Source organism: Melozone crissalis, unplaced genomic scaffold (genome assembly GCF_028551555.1).
Source record: "Melozone crissalis strain CALT ecotype California unplaced genomic scaffold, PUWL_Pcris_2 ptg000039l_1, whole genome shotgun sequence".
In the NCBI taxonomy this organism is placed as follows: domain Eukaryota; kingdom Metazoa; phylum Chordata; class Aves; order Passeriformes; family Passerellidae; genus Melozone; species Melozone crissalis.
This window is the reverse complement of record NW_026535817.1, coordinates 11043698-11064112: the sequence shown is the minus strand read 5'-3', so window position 1 is coordinate 11064112 and position 20415 is coordinate 11043698. Positions and strand designations below refer to the sequence as shown.

General features: G+C 38.8%; 1 protein-coding gene across 1 annotated transcript in view; it reads right to left on the bottom strand.

Moving 5' to 3' along the window:
• INPP4B (inositol polyphosphate-4-phosphatase type II B) overlaps window positions 1–20415 on the bottom strand; it is a 211284-nt gene that overhangs the window by 22639 nt on the left and 168230 nt on the right. The window contains exons 17-23 of the mRNA XM_054283822.1: window positions 13203–13375; window positions 12211–12334; window positions 11168–11285; window positions 9339–9479; window positions 6701–6798; window positions 2923–3035; window positions 944–1098 (exon numbers count right to left, since the gene is read on the bottom strand). Coding sequence (XP_054139797.1) covers window positions 944–1098; window positions 2923–3035; window positions 6701–6798; window positions 9339–9479; window positions 11168–11285; window positions 12211–12334; window positions 13203–13375 — 922 coding nt within the window. The remainder of the gene's footprint in view (window positions 1–943; window positions 1099–2922; window positions 3036–6700; window positions 6799–9338; window positions 9480–11167; window positions 11286–12210; window positions 12335–13202; window positions 13376–20415) is intronic.

The window sequence follows — 20415 nt, the reverse complement described above, 5'->3', positions numbered from 1 at the left end:
AGACTACTGCTCATATTCTACAGTCGGTGAGCTGACCCTTGCAAGATTTCACATATCTGTCTCACAAACTGTTAATGACAGATAAAACACACCGCTGCAAAGAGCCTGCCCTGAGGTGACCCAGCAGCAGTCAGGCTGCTGCTCAGGCAGGCCTGGGCTCTGCTGGGCACTCAGAACCAGCCTCAGACCCTGTGCAGGCAGGCCTGGGCTCTGCTGGGCACTCAGAACCAGCCTCAGACCCTGTGCAGGCAGGCCTGGGCTCTGCTGGGCACTCAGAACCAGCCTCAGACCCTGTGCAGGCAGGCCTGGGCTCTGCTGGGCACTCAGAACCAGCCTGGGCTCTGCTGGGCACTCAGAACCAGCCTCAGACCCTGTGCAGGCAGGCCTGGGCTCTGCTGGGCACTCAGAACCAGCCTCAGACCCTGTGCAGGCAGGCCTGGGCTCTGCTGGGCACTCAGAACCAGCCTCAGACCCTGTGCAGGCAGGCCTGGGCTCTGCTGGGCACTCAGAACCAGCCTCAGACCCTGTGCAGGCAGGCCTGGGCTCTGCTGGGCACTCAGAACCAGCCTCAGACCCTGTGTGCCCATGGCCCTGGGCACTCAGAACCAGCCTGGGCTCTGCTGGGCACTAAGCACCAGCCTGGGCTTTGCTGGGCACTCAGAACCAGCCTCAGACCCTGTGCAGGCAGGCCTGGGCTCTGCTGGGCACTCAGAACCAGCCTCAGACCCTGTGTGCCCGTGGCCCTGGGCTCTGCTGGGCCCTCAGAACCAGCCTGGGCTCTGCTGGGCACTCAGAACCAGCCTGGGCTCTTCTGGGCCCTCAGAACCAGCCTCAGACCCTGTGTGCCCATGGCCCTGGGCTCTGCTGGGCCCTCAGAACCAGCCTCAGGCTCTGTTCGCTGGCAGCCCTGGCCTGGTTCAGAGTTCCATGGAGCCCCACCTACCTCCTCATGCAATCCAGCGCCCGGATGAAGAAGTCTTTGTGCAGCTGGTGCTCGTCCCTCAGGATGGAGCACTGCTCCAGCGTCACTGACATGGATGTCCTGTCTTTGGCACTCTTGCAGCAGGTGAAGCGCACCCCGTTCAGCTTGCGGCAAATCTGAAACACGGGCAGGCCCCACAGGTCAGCCCTTCCTTCCTACCAGGCTGCGCAGCCCTACAGCTCTGCAAGCCCAGCGAGGGCTTCCAGACAGCTACAGCACTTCTCAAGAAGAAAACACCTTCTGGAAGTTAGTACCAGTACACTGAATTCCTGAATTTGACATGGGACTTTCATAACTATAAAAGAAACAGTTCCTTCACCGTTTCCTCACTGAATGTAGCAGCTGCCCTGTTCAACGAAAGCTAAATTGTCTGAATACCTGATGAATGAAGATATGGTGAGTCTTAACTCACAAACATGAATGTAGCAGACTAACTTCTTGTGAAGGTATGGAGTCAGACACATCTAACTTACATAGTTTTTATTTTCAACAGGTGAACTGTTCAATGTATGGCTCACAATTAATAAAGTTTAACAAATTGCTGCCATGGATTGTCTACTTTCACTTATACTTTGAAAAAGTTATAACACATAAAGGAAACATGACATTTTGGAGGATGATTCCTCCTCTTAGGAATCAATCTGTGGTTGTATCATTCCACTAGTTTATACTATGGTTTCAAATGATATTTTACTAGAAAAAGAAAAATTGAAGGAGAGCTTCTGTGCCCAAATCTACCATTTCCCAGATATAACCTGTCCTGAGAAAAGGTAATACTTTGCTTACACCTATCCCTGGGGAATCACAGGTGTAATGGTACGAAACCTCAAAATGTTTGTGAGAATGCAGCAAGGCAATAAACTACAGCAGGAATCACAAAAAGAAACTTCCCGCATTGGCTATCATGGGAGAGCTCGCAGGATGAACTGGAACATGAACTGAAACATGACCAGTGTCAGTCCAGCAAATAAGTGTTTCTTCACCTAATGCTAATTGCATTCTTAGAAATTCTATTAAACAATAAATACTATTAAATTCTATAAAAATCAAAAAATACTTAGAGCCTTTAAGTTCTTTGTGATACCATGGTGAGGACAATCTCAAAAGTTTAATTTAGGGAACCAATTAAGGGAATCTTACTTAGAATCCAAAGAGGTACAGGATAGTGAAGGAGAACCTATGAGTGTTTCTTCCATCATATAATTGAAAATTTTAAAAGTTAAATCTGTTTAAAAATTTGAACAGTTGCACTGGGATTTAAAACAAGTACTATATGATAATCTTCTTAAATAATTATGTGAAAGAACTGTTTCATTGAAGAGATTAATTCTCTTTGCACTAGTATCTTTGGAAGCCCCCGATTCATTGGGGCTATTCAATGTGAATGAGTCCTAAAAAAATTTTAAAATATTAAAAAATCATTTATAAAATAAAGTAAAAAAATCCCAGGTAATTATTCTGGATGAGTGATGGGCTCATATGTGGAATCTTGTACTTCCACTGCAATAAAAAAGTGATATTGCACAGCTACTGCACTGACAAAGTTTTCTTCTTACATCTTTTTCAATAAATAAATGGAATATAGAATAACAGTGTGTAGATCACTAGGACCAGAAATACACATTTCAGAAAGTTAAAGTAAGGGAACCAAGCAATCATGTCCCACATCATACCTCAAGGACACTAAAAATTATTTTGAGTAATTTTATATTATCAAAGAATGGATATCAAACAAATCACTCAAATTCTAGCAGGTTCTACCAGTTTAAAAAATGAGAAAAAGAAATTGTCTGCAAAAAACTATTACAGCACATCTGCCTCCTTTAACCAGTGAGTTTTCCAGTCATTTCCTTAAAATCCATTGCAGTTACAAAGTCAGCAAGCTTATGAAAATGAGTTTATGGTTAGTTCATCAATTTCTTTGAAACAAGAGAGCTCACCGTTGCAGCCAGCCACATGATTTCTACATTCTTTCTCTTTTTGGCCTGGATATTTTGATGAAGACTTTCTAGCAATCCCTTTAAATCATTTTGTTCTTGAAAATGTGGTAAACCTGGGAAAAAAGGACGAAAAAAGTTGCTCATTTTGATAAGGTTGGTGATATGATTGTCCCGACTAAAGAATGCTCATGGTAAAGAACAGGTCTATTATTTACAGCCTTGTTTTGGAACACAGGATAGAAATTACCAGCTAAATATTTAAGGAATAAGCAAACCTTATGTCTTTTGAGTATTGCCTTGTCCTCCCTAAGATCTTCACGTGGAAATTTGAAGTATCTTCAACCTTTATCTTATAAATGGATGGTGAAAAACAAAATCAAATCTCTGCTGTAGTTCTGTTCATCAGCTATTACAGACATTCAAAAGAAATCAGAAAAATAAAAAAAAAACCTGAGTGTATTACAACCTGCTTTGATGGGATGATTATTTTTTAAAATTAAAGTAAAAAATTAGGGTTTTGTTTTCAAATTGAAACATCTAGTTTTTGTTTTAAAATATGCCTTAGATTTTTCTATAATGTAAGATAAGGGTTAAACAGCACTTAGTATCCCCTCTAAAAAGTAACAAAGTATATTTCTCCTGAAATTAAGTGGGGCTTTATTTTGAAGTAGAAAATAATTTCAAGTTTGCTAAAAATCCAAAAATTTACCTGCTTGTTCTGGGTATGGCATTTAAGTTGAAGTTTAATTTATCCCACATCTCCAGCAAAAATTCAAGAGTAGGCAATTTAATTTCCCCCTCTGTTTCATATGTATATAGAGGAGGGATTTTTCTAATGTTGCATTTATCCTTGCTAGTTCTGAAAATCAATAAAAACATGCAGAATCTGTTTTTTGAAATTATTTCTTCTCATGGTGGCAAAGTAAAAAGAATTTAAATCATAGTTATCACCAAATAAAGGGGCCAGAATCAAGTGGAACAAAGTGAAACTAAATTGATCAATGGATTTCTTCAAGCAGAGAAAGTAAATTATCCATCCAGTGAGGGGAAAAAACCCCACAACCCAAGCCCCAAACCCAAGCCCAAAAACTTATACTCAATTGGAAGAATAAAAATGAGGGAAGTATTAATGAAGGTCAATATCCATTCTCCTAACGTGATCCAAGTTGGAATGATCCCTCTCATCAACAGGCTTTTACCTTTTACATCTAATAAATTCTGTAGTTTCCCTTATCCATGATTCATAGTAAGAAGTACTTTAAATCTATTCAAAAAGAACTAAGTTGCTCCAGTCATACTGTGCTGTCTAAAAAAACTCACAAACAAACAAGAAAAAAAGAAAAAGGGAGGAAAACGTACATCCAGAATCTGTTTTGCAATAATTTTAATGTGGATTGTTTTACCTCTGTATCACAAGCTCTGATTGTACATTAGATAATGTAGAGCACATAAAAACACATCACACTCTGCTAGACTATTACACTTATGGGTGCATCTGTTTCTTTAAAACAGAGAGCACAAAATGGCAAAGATGCTTTGAGATGATGCAAATGTATCACTAAACATTCTATTGCTCCCAGTAGCTTTCCTTTGGGTCACAGCAGAAAACGTGACATCTCAGAGGGATGACTTCAGCACAGGTACAGCAAGAGTCTCCTAATTCACAGTACTGCCAAAGGGGTTGCACCTTGACTGGAAATGATCAATGGCCTAAACTCCTTGGGTCCCCCACAGTACCAAACCACCAAATCAGGCTAATAAGGGGGAGAAGCCTGGAAATACCAAACAGCCTTGTTGTTTTCAGGTACTTATGTACTACTAAACAACTATCTTACGTTTTTGGACCCTTACTGTCTTAGTATTTCTATAAAAGCAGTACCATTTTGAGCTATATTTGGTCAGCATTTTTGGTAGGAGCCTTGCTGGAAACATGCTCTTATTTTCAGTTTCTGCTAAAAGAATTTAAGAGGTTAACAAATGGGTAAATGACAAAGTGTATGTTCATCTTCAAGACAGAAAGTCAGTGGATGCTTAGTTACAAGCAAGACTATTATTGCCAAGGAGAAATACAGACACAAGAGGAAAACTAACAGCGAAGGTGGCAATACCTTTCAGGGAGTGGGAAATTGAATTCTTTGAAAGGGAATATAGGAATGAGGCAGCAGGCCAGGGAGGCTGCCAAGGGTGGATCCAACAGCCTGGCAAATAGGGCTGCAAATGCTCAAATTCTGTTGGGCTTTTTGAGCACTGTTTGGAACTGACAGCTTTGGGAACACAGTCCTGCATTTACTTTGTAGCACAGATTTGGCATTATAGGAAATTATCTGGATAGGTGGGACAAAACCATCAAAAAGCCATCAATATTGAATGCCTCTCATGTGGCCCCAGCACCAGGGTTGCTGCCAGCCTTGTATGGAGGTTTGTCTTCCAGAGGCAGGGGAACAGGAGTGGGATCAAGTCCTGCCACAAATGAACAAGTTTGAGAACTTCCCTTTTTTTCCCAGGGGGCTGGTTTAAAAGGCACATTTCTCCAAGGCAAAAGACTGACTCTGTATACTGGCAGGGAGCTACTGGGAAGGGCAGTGGAACCAAAAGGTGCTTTATGTTCCACAAAAAATTGTATAAAGAAGAGACTGAGTTCTTAAAGGTAAAGAAAAAAAGCAAGAAAGTTATAATAACCAGAAAATACACGATGAACTAGACACAATTAGTTCTCAAAAGCCTTCACAGTCTGAAAGAAGTCCAGGAACTGTGTGGCTCACTAATAATCCTTCAGGAAGGCAGTACAAGTTTAAATTGTGTTAATGAAAAGTAGCCAATACTGTCTGCATGCAAATTTTTGCTTTTATAAAATAAAATCCATTTATGAGGTAGCAGATCTACCTTAGTCCTAACCTGCATGAGGTTAGTTTTTCGAGGATGTTTTCTTAGCAAGATTCCCCTCAATTAATCACCCAACTTATTGTATGAGTTTCTCTGTAGACATCCTGGAAATAAATACTAGGTCTGTGGGGGAATGGATGGGCATCCTGCCCATCATTTAGGAAGGGCTTTTGTTTCTGTCAAAATGATTAACAAATTAAAATCATCCTGATATAAGAGATAAACACGTATACATACGCATGTGAGGTATCAAAGTTTTACATAGCATTTAGACATCAGGCAGTTAAATCTCCCACATTTGGGACTATAATTTGGGCATTAAAACTAACAGGATTCGATTGATGCAGATGTTTTCTTCAGTCCTTGCTTCTGGCAATCAGAGGAACAGCATAGTAATGCTTATGTTTATAATACAGAAGTTCTATAGAAGTGGAATACAGGGCCTATTCCAATGAAACCTTGTCGTTCATATAATGATGATGTGGCTCATTGCTTGTATTTGATCTGCAGATTTCTCCATGGTTCACCAAACCTCAACATATTTTCAGAATAAGAACAGAGAGTATGACTGAAGCTGATGAAATTTCCCACCAAGTATTTATGTAAAAATACAGTAGGAACAGACTGTCCTCTACATGAAATATTAACAAACTTATTATTTTAATAACTTAAAATAGCTGTTCAGTTCATCATTCCTCTGTTTCATTTTCTCTGTAGTTTCTGCTGTGGCACAAGGCCTGAAATCACTCCTGAGACCAGCAGGGTCATGTACAGGTACAAAATGTTTAAATTTATGGAACAAGTTATGGGATTCTGCTAATATTACTGTCTTATAACCTTCTACCTACTCAAAGCTTTTCAAACCAATTTGGACATTGCATTATTTTGTACTCACAATCAGGAGGCATTTTTTCTGTAAATAACTTGTAATATTCTTTGAGAAGTTCTAAGTTTTCCTGGTTAATGTTTTCCTGCAAAGTGGTATCTCCAAACCTATGAAAATACACAATAAATTATGAAAAAAACCCAAAACCCACAAACAACAATAACAACAAAAGATAAATTATCCTTCATAGTTATTTCTTTGCATAAAGAAATAACTTTGGTGCTAAATGCATTAGATTTTGTCAAACATGCAGTAGTTAAGTTCTTGTATGCTTTGGAATTAATTTTTGGAAACGAGATCATCGCTGATGCATACTTCTTCCAAAAGTTTATTAACAAAGCAATCTATTTACAAACATGCAATAAGGCACTTATTCTTTTCCCCTCACAAATCTTGAATAAATGGAAAGGCACTTTGGGGGAATTCCAATTCCAAAATTGGGTACCACAGGCAGAGAACACCAACTCTCCATCTCTTAGTGCTGCTACTGCTTAAGCATATCAATTTCTGTAAGAGCTGGATAATATGGAAGTGACACAAGATGGAAGAGAAGCTTATCTACAAAATAACTGTAGCTATAAAAACAAATATCTTTCTCTCTGAGACCAAGATTTCTACAACAGCCACATTTCACATGCCAAGAAACTAAATCTCACGGTACTACAGGAGGTATGATTGTAAAGACACGAATGTCCCCATGACAGTTAGGGCCAAAGTTTTGAAATTCATCTTCAGAATAGATTTGAAACGGGAATGGAGGAGTACAGGAAGAGAGGCATGGGCAGATAAGTGAGAAACTCAGAGAGAAGGGGACACAGATCAGAAGATACCAAATATGCTGCTAAATTGGGAACAAGGGAAGCAAATATTTCAACAGGCCACAGGGAGAAGATGTAACTACTTCCTTAGTAGCCATTGCTGCACTGTCACATGAGAACATTTCTTTTAAATCGGAAACATTCTCAAGTGTATTCTATCAAAAAACAAATTCAAAGATTTTTTTTCTAATAGAGTAACATTTCTTAGAAATTTGCCACAAAAATGTTTTTATATTCTCAGGTTCTTTATCCCACAAACCCCTCCATATTTTAAGCCATAAATCATGTGTGGTGTTTTCAGTCTCAAAAACAAATGTACAACTTTAGGAGTTAAGCAGCATTTTGAATTAAGACAAAAGCAGACTGTAACTGCATGCATTAAAGCTGCTTCTGCATTGAACTTATTTTCTTGGTAGATATTAGTACATATCCATATTTATAAATATGCAGTTATTTTGTTTTCTCCTATGGCTTTCTTTGCACACAATGTAAAATGACCAGTGGGAACAACACTTCCTGCCACTTCACTTGCAAGCCAGGCATCTTTTCATACCAACTCCTCTACAAGCCCCCAGGTAATCAGGCTATTTCTAAATGTTGTCAAATTTTTCCTCAGACTATTCATAACTCAGTCCTTCCTGCCTATCTCACTCGTGTAAGCTCCCACCAGCCTGCTTCTTGCTTACCACATCAAGTCTTACCTCTTATTTTTTGAGCGTCTGATGACTGATTTTGTTGGTTTTGCACATTATGAGTTTGGCCACGTCACTCCTCTCAGCACTTTTCTCTTTATGTCATCAGAATAACCTATTTTCATTTTCAAGAAGTTTCCAAGTTCTCTAACCAGCTATCCAGCTCTTTCACAGTAAAATGCCAGATTTTACTGTCTTTAGATTCAGTCTATGCCTCCCATTTCAACTTTCTGCCTAAATTTTCTCACATATCACCACTCAACTTGGAGAAGTGTCCCATAAACATTCACAAAGCTACCTGATGGCATTCTTTAGTAGACTTCTTTAAAAGACTGGGTTTACTTGGCTGTCTACAGTGAACAGGAGATAAAATCCTGTGGTGTTTAACTTCTTGCCTATTACCCAGGTTAAGGATTTTCACTGTCTCCCTCCATTACTCCAGCTACAGCTTTGCTATAAGCTTTTGGCTTAGAGCAAATGCAACCTCAAGATAAGCATTAGGTATTTTGGACGCTCTGTTAATAAAAGCAGCTAAAAGAAAAGAAGTTTTAACAAAGTAGCTGTCTGTATTGACATCTTGACTTCTACTTTGCAGTTTTAGCCCTGCACAAATGTGGTAATTTAACATGACTGACAGATACCCTTCTCTTGGAAGAGAAAATTAATATGTTGGTGAATCCATGACTATTATTATACTAATTAATTAGTTTCCAGCAATCTGTTGCAGAGGAGTACTAATTTCTCTAGCTTATCACTTGTTTGGTCTCTTCAAACCTATCTTCAAGATGTAAGAATTTTGAATTTTCAAACTTGTGCGAGAATTTCAGAGTACTGCATACAACCAAAATTCTGCATCTGAAATAGAAATCCATTTTGCACCTGTATCCAAGAGAAACATGGCACCAACTCTGTGAAACGGAGCCCTGCTTATGATCTTATCTTCATCTGGACTTTTTCACTGTTCTACATTGCTTCATAGCTTGTGTTTATTTCCTTTAATACCTTTGAAAATACACACTGAGTCAATGTGAGATTGTCTAAGAGCAAATAACAAAGAAGATTTGTTTCTAATCCTGAGAGATAGCCTGTACCAGCATGGAGTACTTGGACAGAAAATGCAACGTGACTTTTCCTTACCTCTCTGCCAGTGTTTGCTGCTCATTGATTCCAACATTAAAGAGCACTGGATACATGCGAAGCAGCTTTCCCTCTTTAATCTCTTGTGGCAGCAGCTCAAACATCTTTGCTGGGAGCTGGACCTCTATAATGTAATGTTCACTAGGAAAAATGAAAACAAGAGTGAGGATGGGGTTCTTGAATGTCAGGAAAAGTTTCTTCAGCCAGAGAATGGTTGAGCAGGTTGAACTGGCTCCCCTGGGAAGTGTCACAGCACCAAGCCTCACAGAGTTCAAGAAGCATCTGAACTCTCAGGCACGGGGTGTGATTCTTGGGAAGCCCTGTGCAAGGCCAGGAGTTGCACTTGATGATGCATATGGGTCCCTTCTAACTCAAAATATTCTGTGATTCCATAAAGAATGTTCCAAAAGCGCCTCTAATAAAAGAATGGCCTCTAATAAAAGCATGTGAGCTCCTGAACAGAATTTCACCTCCCCTGGGTGGCTGGTGTCTACCACCCACACCAGATGATCAGTGCACTGCTAGACAGTGCCACACACTTTGGATTGATTTGTTTGTGTACACAGAAGGTCAGGTTTAAGCACTTTCCTAGAAAAAACAATTACAAGTAAATATGCTGACTCTTCATGATAAGAATTTGTAGTTTGATTTTTCTGTCTTGCATTTCTACAGTCTTTCACTCTCATTTATTGAGCCATACCATATAACAACCAAAATAAAAATGGAGGGTTTCTAAAAAAATTATTAGAAAATAACTAGATTTTCACATTTTCATCTTTTCTTTTTACAGTTGACTTCCAATGCTGTTTGATAGGAGCAGTCTCATCACAGCTCTAAGAGGAATGGGACTCCTCCACATAAACCTTGTAGATTTTATTTTTAAATTTTTTTAAAATTTTAATTATTCCCAATGTATTGCCTATCATATTCCAGCCTTCCTGTTATTTATTCAATCCCTTCTCAGAAAGCCCATATGATGAGAGTGAATCATCCAGATTAATTAAGTAAATCAGTGGTGAAAGCCCCCTTCAGAGGAAACATATATTTTCTAAAAGTTCCTGCTTTTAGCTGAATTTAATTTACAGTCATCTTAAGAGCAATGATACTATTAAGGAAGTGATTTTTGCAAAATAAAAGTATTTGGAGCTTCAGACTAGAAAAATAATAAAGATGAAAAATCCATTCCAATCTTGTTAACCCTCAAATAGCCAAAATTAATGGAGTACTGCAGTTTATGTCCTGACATTCAGCAGTACTCACGTGAGATTCATAAAGGATAAGTGATTTTGTACAAGGATTTCTGAGACTGCCTATGTCCTGTGTGATTTTCAGCAGCTAAAAAAGGCTTCCATTTTTAAAAGTGACTACTAAGTTTTTAATACTAAGTGGCATCGGAGTTTTTTGGTTTCCATCTTAAAAATAATCAAGGCCTAACTCTTGGAACTGCAATTTCATTTCTCATGCTGAAATACAAATTCAGGACATTCAAAAGCAAAGTTTCTCAGTTAGAGACCACATTTGTAAACAATGGCCTTGTCACTTGTCCAGGGTTCAGTATCCATGTGTGAATAATGCACCAGCAGCTCTGCACAACACAGACATTGCTCAGATTAATCTGTATTAGTAACTGGAACTTCAGCTTTTTATCAGGAGAGTAACCCAGAGCCTACTGGCTTTTAGAATCCCTACTAACTCACCTTCTAAAAAGTAAAACAATGCACTTTCAATAAAACAGAACTCAGCAACAAGAAAACCATTAGACGGGTTTCATGGGCTACAGATTAAAACTGCAGCTCAGTTTCCTGGGCTCCAAGAAACAAAGTTCTTACCGCCTTCCACTTATAATAGGCAAAAAATCTTCTGACTTGGCTTCAATTACTCTAAACATTACTTTCTGCAAATCTGAAATGCCCACAGCCATGTCTTCGAGCATCCCTGCTTCTTCACCTACATGAAAAGATTAAAGAGACTATTAACAGAGTTGGCAGATCAGTCACTGTATAGGTCAGGGCAAAGCAATATATTTTCCAGTCTGTGCATCTAAAAATCACAGTTCTAAATCCACATTACAGTAACCTACATAAAACCAGACTCATTTCTTGAACTGCTGTTCAAGACAATTCTGTGCCCTAAATGGTAACCATGAGTATTAAGCAATTCTGAAAATCAGCCTGCTCTATATAGGCATAAAATAACCTCAGAAAAGCCATTTTTGTCTATTCTGAAAGTTTTCAAAAGGCTTTCCTGCTGATGGAGGACAAAGGTTTTGAGAATAAAAACAAGCATCATGTAAAATGGAGAAGACAGCTATCTCCAAATGAGCAACTGCATAATAAAGCTGCACAAATGCTAAATTCCTCTACTTTAGTCAAAATCTCTGATTCAGGGAATGATTCCAATAGATCTAGTTCAAAGTTTGAAACATAAGGCAATTTCTCCCTCCAAATTTCCTTTTTAATACATATCAAATAATGGCATGTGTAACAAACTATGAAACTGTTTTCAGGCTATCTTCACATTATCAGCACTGGGGATCAGGGCCGAGGCTGATAAAAGCAGTAAGTGTTTAAATCTTCCATTTGCATTAGTTTTATAAACCTGCTATTTTGGGTCAGGTCTGCATGGAACAATAAGCAGGCCATGTTCTCTGAGCAACTCAGAATGAAACAGATTAATAACTTTTGCTGCAGAATTAACAACACAGTGTCAATGACTTCAGCTGTGCTATTATGTGCCAGTCTACTGTCTTGTAAGGACAAGATTTGATTCAGCAAGCCAAATTATTGGAAAAAGAGCAGAGGTTAAAATAAGAACTTCCTGGGTAACTTCTGGGCAGGGAACATAAGGAACTTTGTCCAAGAGCAATACTTACTGTATGTGCTAAGGAGTCCTTCATACTGCACCAGCAATCCAACAGTGTGAAGCTGTTGTAAAAATCCTTGATCATGTAAACCTGTGTGCAATTTGATTACAAAACCACAGACCAATCCAGCGAGCTGTAAAGATAATTAAAACATGTGCAAGAGTGTTACAAGACAAACAGATACAAGACATTTCAACTGTTACAAGACAAACAGTTAAAATGAGGCTTGCTATCATTATACACAACAGAGGTAGCACCTACATATTTGAGAAATCAGCATAGGTATTTCTGTTTAGTGACTAAGTACATGATTTCATAATAATGTATTTTGATGGGTTTTTTGGGGGTGTATAAAGTAGTGAAATATTCTGTTAAGGTATATTAGATAAGCTTAATTTGTTTTGTATCATTGTGTGTTATTTACACTGACATAAATAAGACCAGAACCTCACTTGTCAGGCTTCAAACATGCAAGACTGTGAATTAAACATGTGAATTCTGATGGATTTGAAAGTGGTTCAACATCTAATGTAACTGAATCTCCTAGGCAGCTGCCAACTTAAGAGAGAAATTAAGTGAAATGTTTAGAAAAAAAATCTATCTGAAAAAAACATGATATACAGGAGAAGACATAAAGAGCTTCAGTTATGTGCCAAGAAAAGACAGTTCTAAGGAAAGACATGCAAATAGTATTTAAACACTTAAAACACTGCCACAAACTGAAAACAAATTATCTTCTCCCTATTTCCAAGGTGACCAGGAGAAAAAATCTCCCTGGCTTGGATGCTGCCTAGCCAGTACCATGGATTTCTACTTACTATTTAATTTCTTACCACATTATAAATTATTTAGGTGAATATCATGGAAAATAAATGAAAAAGCTGTATCAAATTGTAAGGAAAAAAAAAAAACCAATGAGAAAGAAACCCACAAACACTGGCATGAAGAGTATGCTTATAATTAGAGCAAGAGAAGGAAGTGAGCGACACAAGACAACCTACTGCTTGGCTGAAGACGATGTCTCTCCTCAGGGTCAGCATCAGGCACTGGGGCAAGCCACAGGCAAGTTCCTGGAGCAGGACAAAGGCCATGGACTGCTTGGCCCTGGTCACCACCTCTGCCATGCAGGCCTTCAGCGTGACCACCAGCGGGTACAGCTGCTCGTACCAGTCACCTACAACACGACAGGTCATCTGCTCCAGACTGGAAAACTCGCAGTGAAAAACCCTTCTTCACTAGGAAGGATGGCAGGAGCAGCTGTGCACATCACCCTTCCCTTTAAAACAACCCCTGCAGCTCTCCCCAGACCACTGTGGGACCACAAATGCCACTGGAGAACATACTTATAAGCAGGATTCCATCTTACCACTGGGAATGGGGTTAAATCCCTGGCCTGAATCCAACTGCACTCTGAAACAATGGCCTTTTCTAACAGTCCCAGCATCCCTGTAAAACTGGTATTCAAGTGTCACAAACAGAGTACACAGGGAAACACATAAAACCTCATTTAGCACACAGAGATTAATACAGTGGCGATGGAGTCTCCTTTCGGGACTCAGAACTGGCTATGTAAGAAATGAAATAGCATCAAAAATGCAAAACCAGAGAGAATAACCAAATATTTAAGAAAAGGTGGGTACTGGAGGGTAAAACACAATAACAAATAGGTATCTGGAAGGGTATCACCTACTTAATCTACAGGCTGGAAATATAAAAAGCTTCAGACCATATTCCTTTTTTTTTTAGATTCTATGTTGTTCTCTTTAAACATTTAGAGATTTTGAACTCATTTTAGCTATTTCTATCAGAGAGATGCAGACTATTTTGAAACATGTTTTTCTCTGTAAAAATATATGCTAGGCATATTAAAAAAAAACTCGTGAAATGCTTGAAAAATGTGATTCCTTAATACATTACAAATGAAACAGTGATAACTAGGAATGGAGGAGAATTGGAACACCTTACACAAACTTGCCCAATAATCCCAGCTACTCCTGAATTTTATACGATTTAATAAAATCAGACCTGCCTTGTAGCTGCATATGGCTTTGCCTACCCCTAAGTTGAGCAAATAATAAAAACAAATAAATAAATCCCCCTCCTTCAGAATCTACATCTCAGTTTGATTGTACAGTTTGAAATGGGGGAAATCAACACTCTAGAAGAATCTATATAAAAGTTGGGAATGCAACTGACAATGCAACAGTCTACAATTGGCTCATATTTTCTGTAGGTCAGTGTAATTAAGAATCAATGATAATTAAAATCTGTTGTAATTAGGTGCAAGACAGCAGCGTGTTGTTTCAGGTAACATTCTGAGTCAGGCCAGTAAAACCTCATTAGAACTGAGGAAGTTCTTGAGGCAGAAGACAGCTGCCTGTTGCCAGTCAATTTGGCTGAGCTCCAGAAAACACATAAATTAATAAAACTGCAGCCAAGAAGACTGGAAAGAGCTTTGAAAGCTGGGAGAAATTAGAGAAAGCAAGGAGCAGGAAAGGGCAACAAGGACAGAGCATGCACAGAGAATCGGATGAGCTCTTTGTTAACTTTGTGGTCAGACAACATGAGTTTTACCACAGTCATACATATTTAACCGTGAGTAACAGAGACTGAGGAAGCATTCCCTGGAAAAAAGCAGTTCTGAAGCGAGTGTCATCCTGACAAAACAGACCATGAGCCACCCCCAGGCACAAGCTCCAGGTGATTTTATACATGTCATTGGCTAACAGAGTGATGACACGCTGTGTGCCAAACGCTGGTGTACATGTTTTAGAGAGGCTGCTGGAAAAATGGAGAGCTTGCAGCGCAGAGCTACCAAGATTTAGAGTTTAATCTCCTTAAGCTGATGAAAAAGACTGAGCAGCAACTTGATTTCCCCTCTTCATGAGGAGAAAATAACAAGAACTAACTGTGGTGTTTATTCCAGGGAATAAAAGCAAAAGAACAACCAGAGGCTGCTGCAAAACACAGACGAGTTTAGAAATAAGGTAGGCAAAAAAGTGGAATGTACTGGAAGCCAGCGTAGACAGATCAGGATATCTAAAGTCTCAGTCAAATTACAATCCTTTATTAATTTAAGCAATATACATATGCCAATAAAAGCATCAGCAGCAAAGTAAGCTCAAAGTCTAAAGTCTAAGAGTTCTCTTAGAGTGACTCAGTAAATCGCATTGTATACATTTTAGAATAAGATATTTTTCAGAATACCTTTGTAGAATCACTTCAGGAAAGGAATAATACAAATTATTGCTTTTAACACATTCATGGACTCACACACATTGAGCCTTCGGATCTCAACTTTCTTTTAAATTAAAATCACAGTGGAAAATTGTTTGAAGAAGGGGTGAAGAATTAACTGAATGAGTGACCATCTAAAAAAAGGAGATTAGAAGCAAGAACAGAAGCGACAAGGAGACTCCGGGATGACTGTCAGGTTGCTAAAATGACATGGGCAGCCTGTCAGTTTGGAACACTTAGCATCCAGAAGAACTGTCAGAGTCTCCGGATAAAGCAAAGAAACTCAGCACAAAAATAGAGCTAGTCAGCCACGGGAAACTAAAACAAGGCATGAAAACCAAACATACTAAATTTAAAAATTAAAGGATGAAACTAAAAGGACAGTACCACCGCTGTGCAGTTAGAATGAGATTAAAACAAAAGTGCATGTTCCACAAAGCACTGAGTAAATATTCCATGTTCATTGCCAAGAGAGTGATGGCAGCTCAGTCTGTGACAGGATTTGCCCTTTGGTTACTGGAAAACGCCCTTCAGCCCCATGTTCCTGTAATCAACAGGCTGTGCAGGCAAATGACCTGCTTAGCACCCAGCTAGTCAGTTCTGCGTGCTCATATCCAAGTTGCAATATGTCAAACCACATGTTAAATTTTATAAACTTTGGCAGAAAAGCAAGCTTCTGGTCTTTTCAAAGTCAGGCCCACTGAAATGCTCATTAAAATATGCTGGTAACCAAAAAGGATGCTTCAGCATAGTACTCCTATCTCCTTTAGCCCTAGCAACAGATTAAAAAAGCCAATTTTGTCACTGCTATTTGTGCCACCTAAAATCCCTAAATTGCTTTAAGTCACTTCAAAACTTGAATGGTATGAAGTTAAAAAACCAAACCTTAAAGAAAAAGCAGAAGAATGCAAAATGTTGTGCCCTTAAAGCAAAGGGGGGCACTACAGCCACACAAATGTAAGAAATACAAATATAAATGTGACATATAAATGTAACAGCAGATACCCACGAGGTAACGTTTCACTTAAATTAATCACTTGCTACCTGATCATAAAAATATTCCATGACAGAATTGAAATACTAGAGGTAAAAAAACATAAATGAGTTGTCTTTATATCACAAAGTGATCATTAGACAAACTCTGTTTTAATGAAAAAGGCAGGCAAATCAAACCAACCAACCAACACAGCAGCAGTAAATCCCTAAAATCAGCATGAAATAATTAACCCAGAATTTGATTTTACTGACTTAGGAAAGGAACAGTCTTTGAATTAATGTTTTTTTTTAAAGGGAGGTTTAAAAAGACAGAAGATTGCACATATTCAACTTTGCACCATAAAAAGGTCAGAGCCTTATTTCTTTATTTTGCCACACAGCTCTTGGAGCTCAGCTGAACTGCAGCTGAGGGCTAAGCTCTTTGAAAAAGGAGGAGGCTTTGTACTCATAATGCTGCAGCAGTTCTTGCAGGAACAATAAAAACCTGAATAAGATTTCCTGGTGTTCCTGCACTTGAAGGTAGCAGTTTGCTTTGCACAGTTTGGGTGTCCAGAAATTTGGAATTCTTGGGATTTATTATTCCACTGCAGGCATCCAAGATTTTCTCCACTGTCACATGGATTAATAGCTAAACCCAAAACCATCCAATAATACCTACATGAGCATCTCAGCATGCTCAGTCAGAGTGAAAACAGAAAGAGAAGACAAAGGTAATAAAAGACAAAGCTAAGAAAATCTAATACACTTTAAGCATAGGAAGGTTCTGTGAATGCTGTGCAACTAAATATTCTTATATCTTGTTTTAGTTTGTTGATTCAGTTAAACAGTCTTTCCCTTACATATTTTTCAGCTTCTGTTTTTAGCCAAAGTACTTAGAGAAAGTACTGCTGAAGGGGATTGTCTTGTATTGCTGGGCTACATTCAGCCCAGATAAGGATCCTATCAAAAAGAAAAGGATGACACAGAAGAGAGGGAAAAAGGGGAAAAAAAAGCATAAGTAAAACTTATGTAAAAACAAGCTTCAAAGAAAAGGAGGGAAAAATGTGAGGAAGAGGAAGGAAAGAGAAAGCTTTTCACATGTGACTGCTCTAAATAAATTATGTCTGCTGCTCAAGGACACAGACCACAGAAAAATTTTTCATCTTCATGACTAAACAATATTTTATAATAAAAGCTTTTCTGAAGATTCAAATAAAACTAGAGCACGGCTTTATTTCCCACAGAACACAGCTTTATTTCCCACTTCCCACTTGCATTGGAAGGGATGCAACAAAAGGATGTAGTCCCCATCCCCAGGGCAATGAAAGTCCGAAATTTTGAATCTAAACTTATATAGTCCCCAACAGGTATGAGATAATACAAGAAAAATAAACCCACATGTGTCTGTAGCAATGTGAGTATGAACAGAGGTCTCCTGTAATTCCAGCTAGGAAATGTGGCAATGTTCCCCAGGTGCTCTTTGCAAACCTATGCTGAAGGTTATCAAGGGCCAGTTCACGGACCTCATGATTCCATAATTCACTTAAAGGCAAAATCCAGGTGCAATCACACTGGCAACTCAAATTGTTTGTGATGCTAGGTGGATCCTGTGTGTATCAAATGGGGGAGTCCTCACGCAGAGGCAGCGAGGGAACGGCTGGGTGGGAGCTCTGACAGGAGGCACGAGCAGCAGACAGAAACAGCAGCCACATGCAGCAGCCAAGCACAGACATCTGTCGGGGCTGTGCCAGCACCAGAGCCAACGCTGTGTTCCACTGGCACCTCTAATGCTGCAGGACAGGCTTTCACATCACAACTCTCACGGAAAACGAAAAGGCAAAAGTGAAAAGAATTTAATGTTGTCACATATTTCTCCAAGGCAAACCAGACTAGAGTCAGAAGAACAACAAAAAAGCCCTCTCCTTAAAAATCCTTCTACTCTTCCTGATTTATCCTGCAGAGGATTCATAATCCTGCGACTGATGAAACCATAGCATGTTACCTTGGTAACTGTAACTCAAATTCAGTCTTTAGAATACACTCAAAGGTCAGACTGCATGAAAAGTTAAGGCTAAGGAAGGTATAATTCACATTGAAAGGCAGAGTACAGCAAAAAAAAGTGCTCCAGTATCTCCAATTACAAAGATTCCAAACAACAAATATAAACATGTTTGAAAAAAGAGAGTAAGATCACACAATGCCATAGTCACTGAGACTGCAAATATCAACCTACTTTAGGAAACTCTGAATATATGTTACAACAATATCTAAATTTATATGAAGATGCTATTGCATCAAAATATTGTCATAATATTTTCTATCATCTAAAATGAACAGATGTGCATTTTTTGAAAGGTCTTTCATTGCTATATGCTACAAAAAACCAGTCAGGTTCACTAAATAAGCAAAAATTAAATCTCATACTTCAAGGCTTATTTGTTATTATTTTGTTCAAAACTCTGCATTCTTTTTTCTTACAAAAGCAGCCCAATTTCTCTGAGTATCAACTAAAGCAGTTTCAGACTTAAAGATCAACCTGTGCCATATATTTGCAGTATTAATGAAATACATTATGCTCAAATATGCTCAAATTATGTATAATATATAAGCAAGATGTGGCAAGCTTTTCATTTATGTCACATTTGTGAATTTTAAGTAGTGCAAAAGTCTGTTATTTTAGAAATGTATCTATGGGCGTACACAGTGTGATTTTGTATCTAGGAAAATGCTGTGAACTCATAATCAGGCTTCAAGTTTAAAATGAAGCAGAATTAAAGCCAAATTTGTAACTGTAAACTTGGAATCTCAACCTCTGTGTAGTTGCTTCACAGTGCAGCCTTAGGGTTTCACGTTAAATTTCAGAGAGGGAGATGCAGAGAAAAACAAACATCTACACCCACACTCTCATAGAGAAGTCAAGCATGAAAAATTCTGGCCCCAAAGTTTTGAAAATCATTAGGGAACCAACTTTGGCACACACCTGGAAAGCTCTTCGGAAAGCTCCATCTTTCAAGTTAGTCCTATAAAAGAAAGCAATTTTAAAACGTCTCCATCTCTATTTGACCTTGAAAGTCCTATAAACTGTCCAAGGCATTCCTAAAACGATGTCTTACTCAAAAAGGACATGAAAACACAGCAGTTTGCCCCACAGATCTCTGCAGCTCTCATGTGAGGGAGTGTTAGAGAACTTTCAGGACAGCTCAACAAAAGCACTGCTCTCACTGAAGGACACCTGTACTTATTCAAGAGAAATAGGGATGGCTCTGAAATGAAGAAAAAAGCAAGGATTTATTCCAGCATCATAGCAGTTGGATATTTTTTGTGTCTTTGGCCCACCAGCTCCAGAAGACAACTTCTCAGCTGGATGAAACTCATCTAAAATTTTCTAACCATCACTATTATCATTATTGCTAAGCAAGAGCTACCTTTCATTCTACTTGATGACTTGATGGCTGCCTTATTACAGTACTTTAAATGATGCAACTTTGCTTTTTCCTTTTTTGTTTCTGGCTTGTGACCTAAAAGTTGTAACCAATATTTCATTTGCCTGTGCTGGTTAAATCCATAACATGGCGTATAGCAGAGGAGACACTCAGGGGGTTGAAGAGAGTGAAGGAAATTAGGGAAAAGTCTGTAAAAGTCTGTAAAAGGCCCACCATCTAAGGATTCTCCCAAGTTCAAAACTACACCTACCTAGCTGTTAAATATTTGTACTTTCTCTGAGGAAGGCGGGAAAGGTGTAGAAAGCTGTGTTGATATTTTTCACCTGCAAGCCTTCACTAGAGAGCAGAGATTATATCACCCTCCTGTCTAACATTACATGCCTGGTAGACAGAAACTTAGAGAACCAAACAGATAAGGAATAAGCTGCTCTCTGAACAAATCACACAAAATCAAATCCAACACATCTTGCACTGAAAACAAGGATGCCAGGACTGCAGCATAAACCTCTCACACTGGTAAAATGCAGATGGTTACAGCTGCATTAAAAATCAATACTAC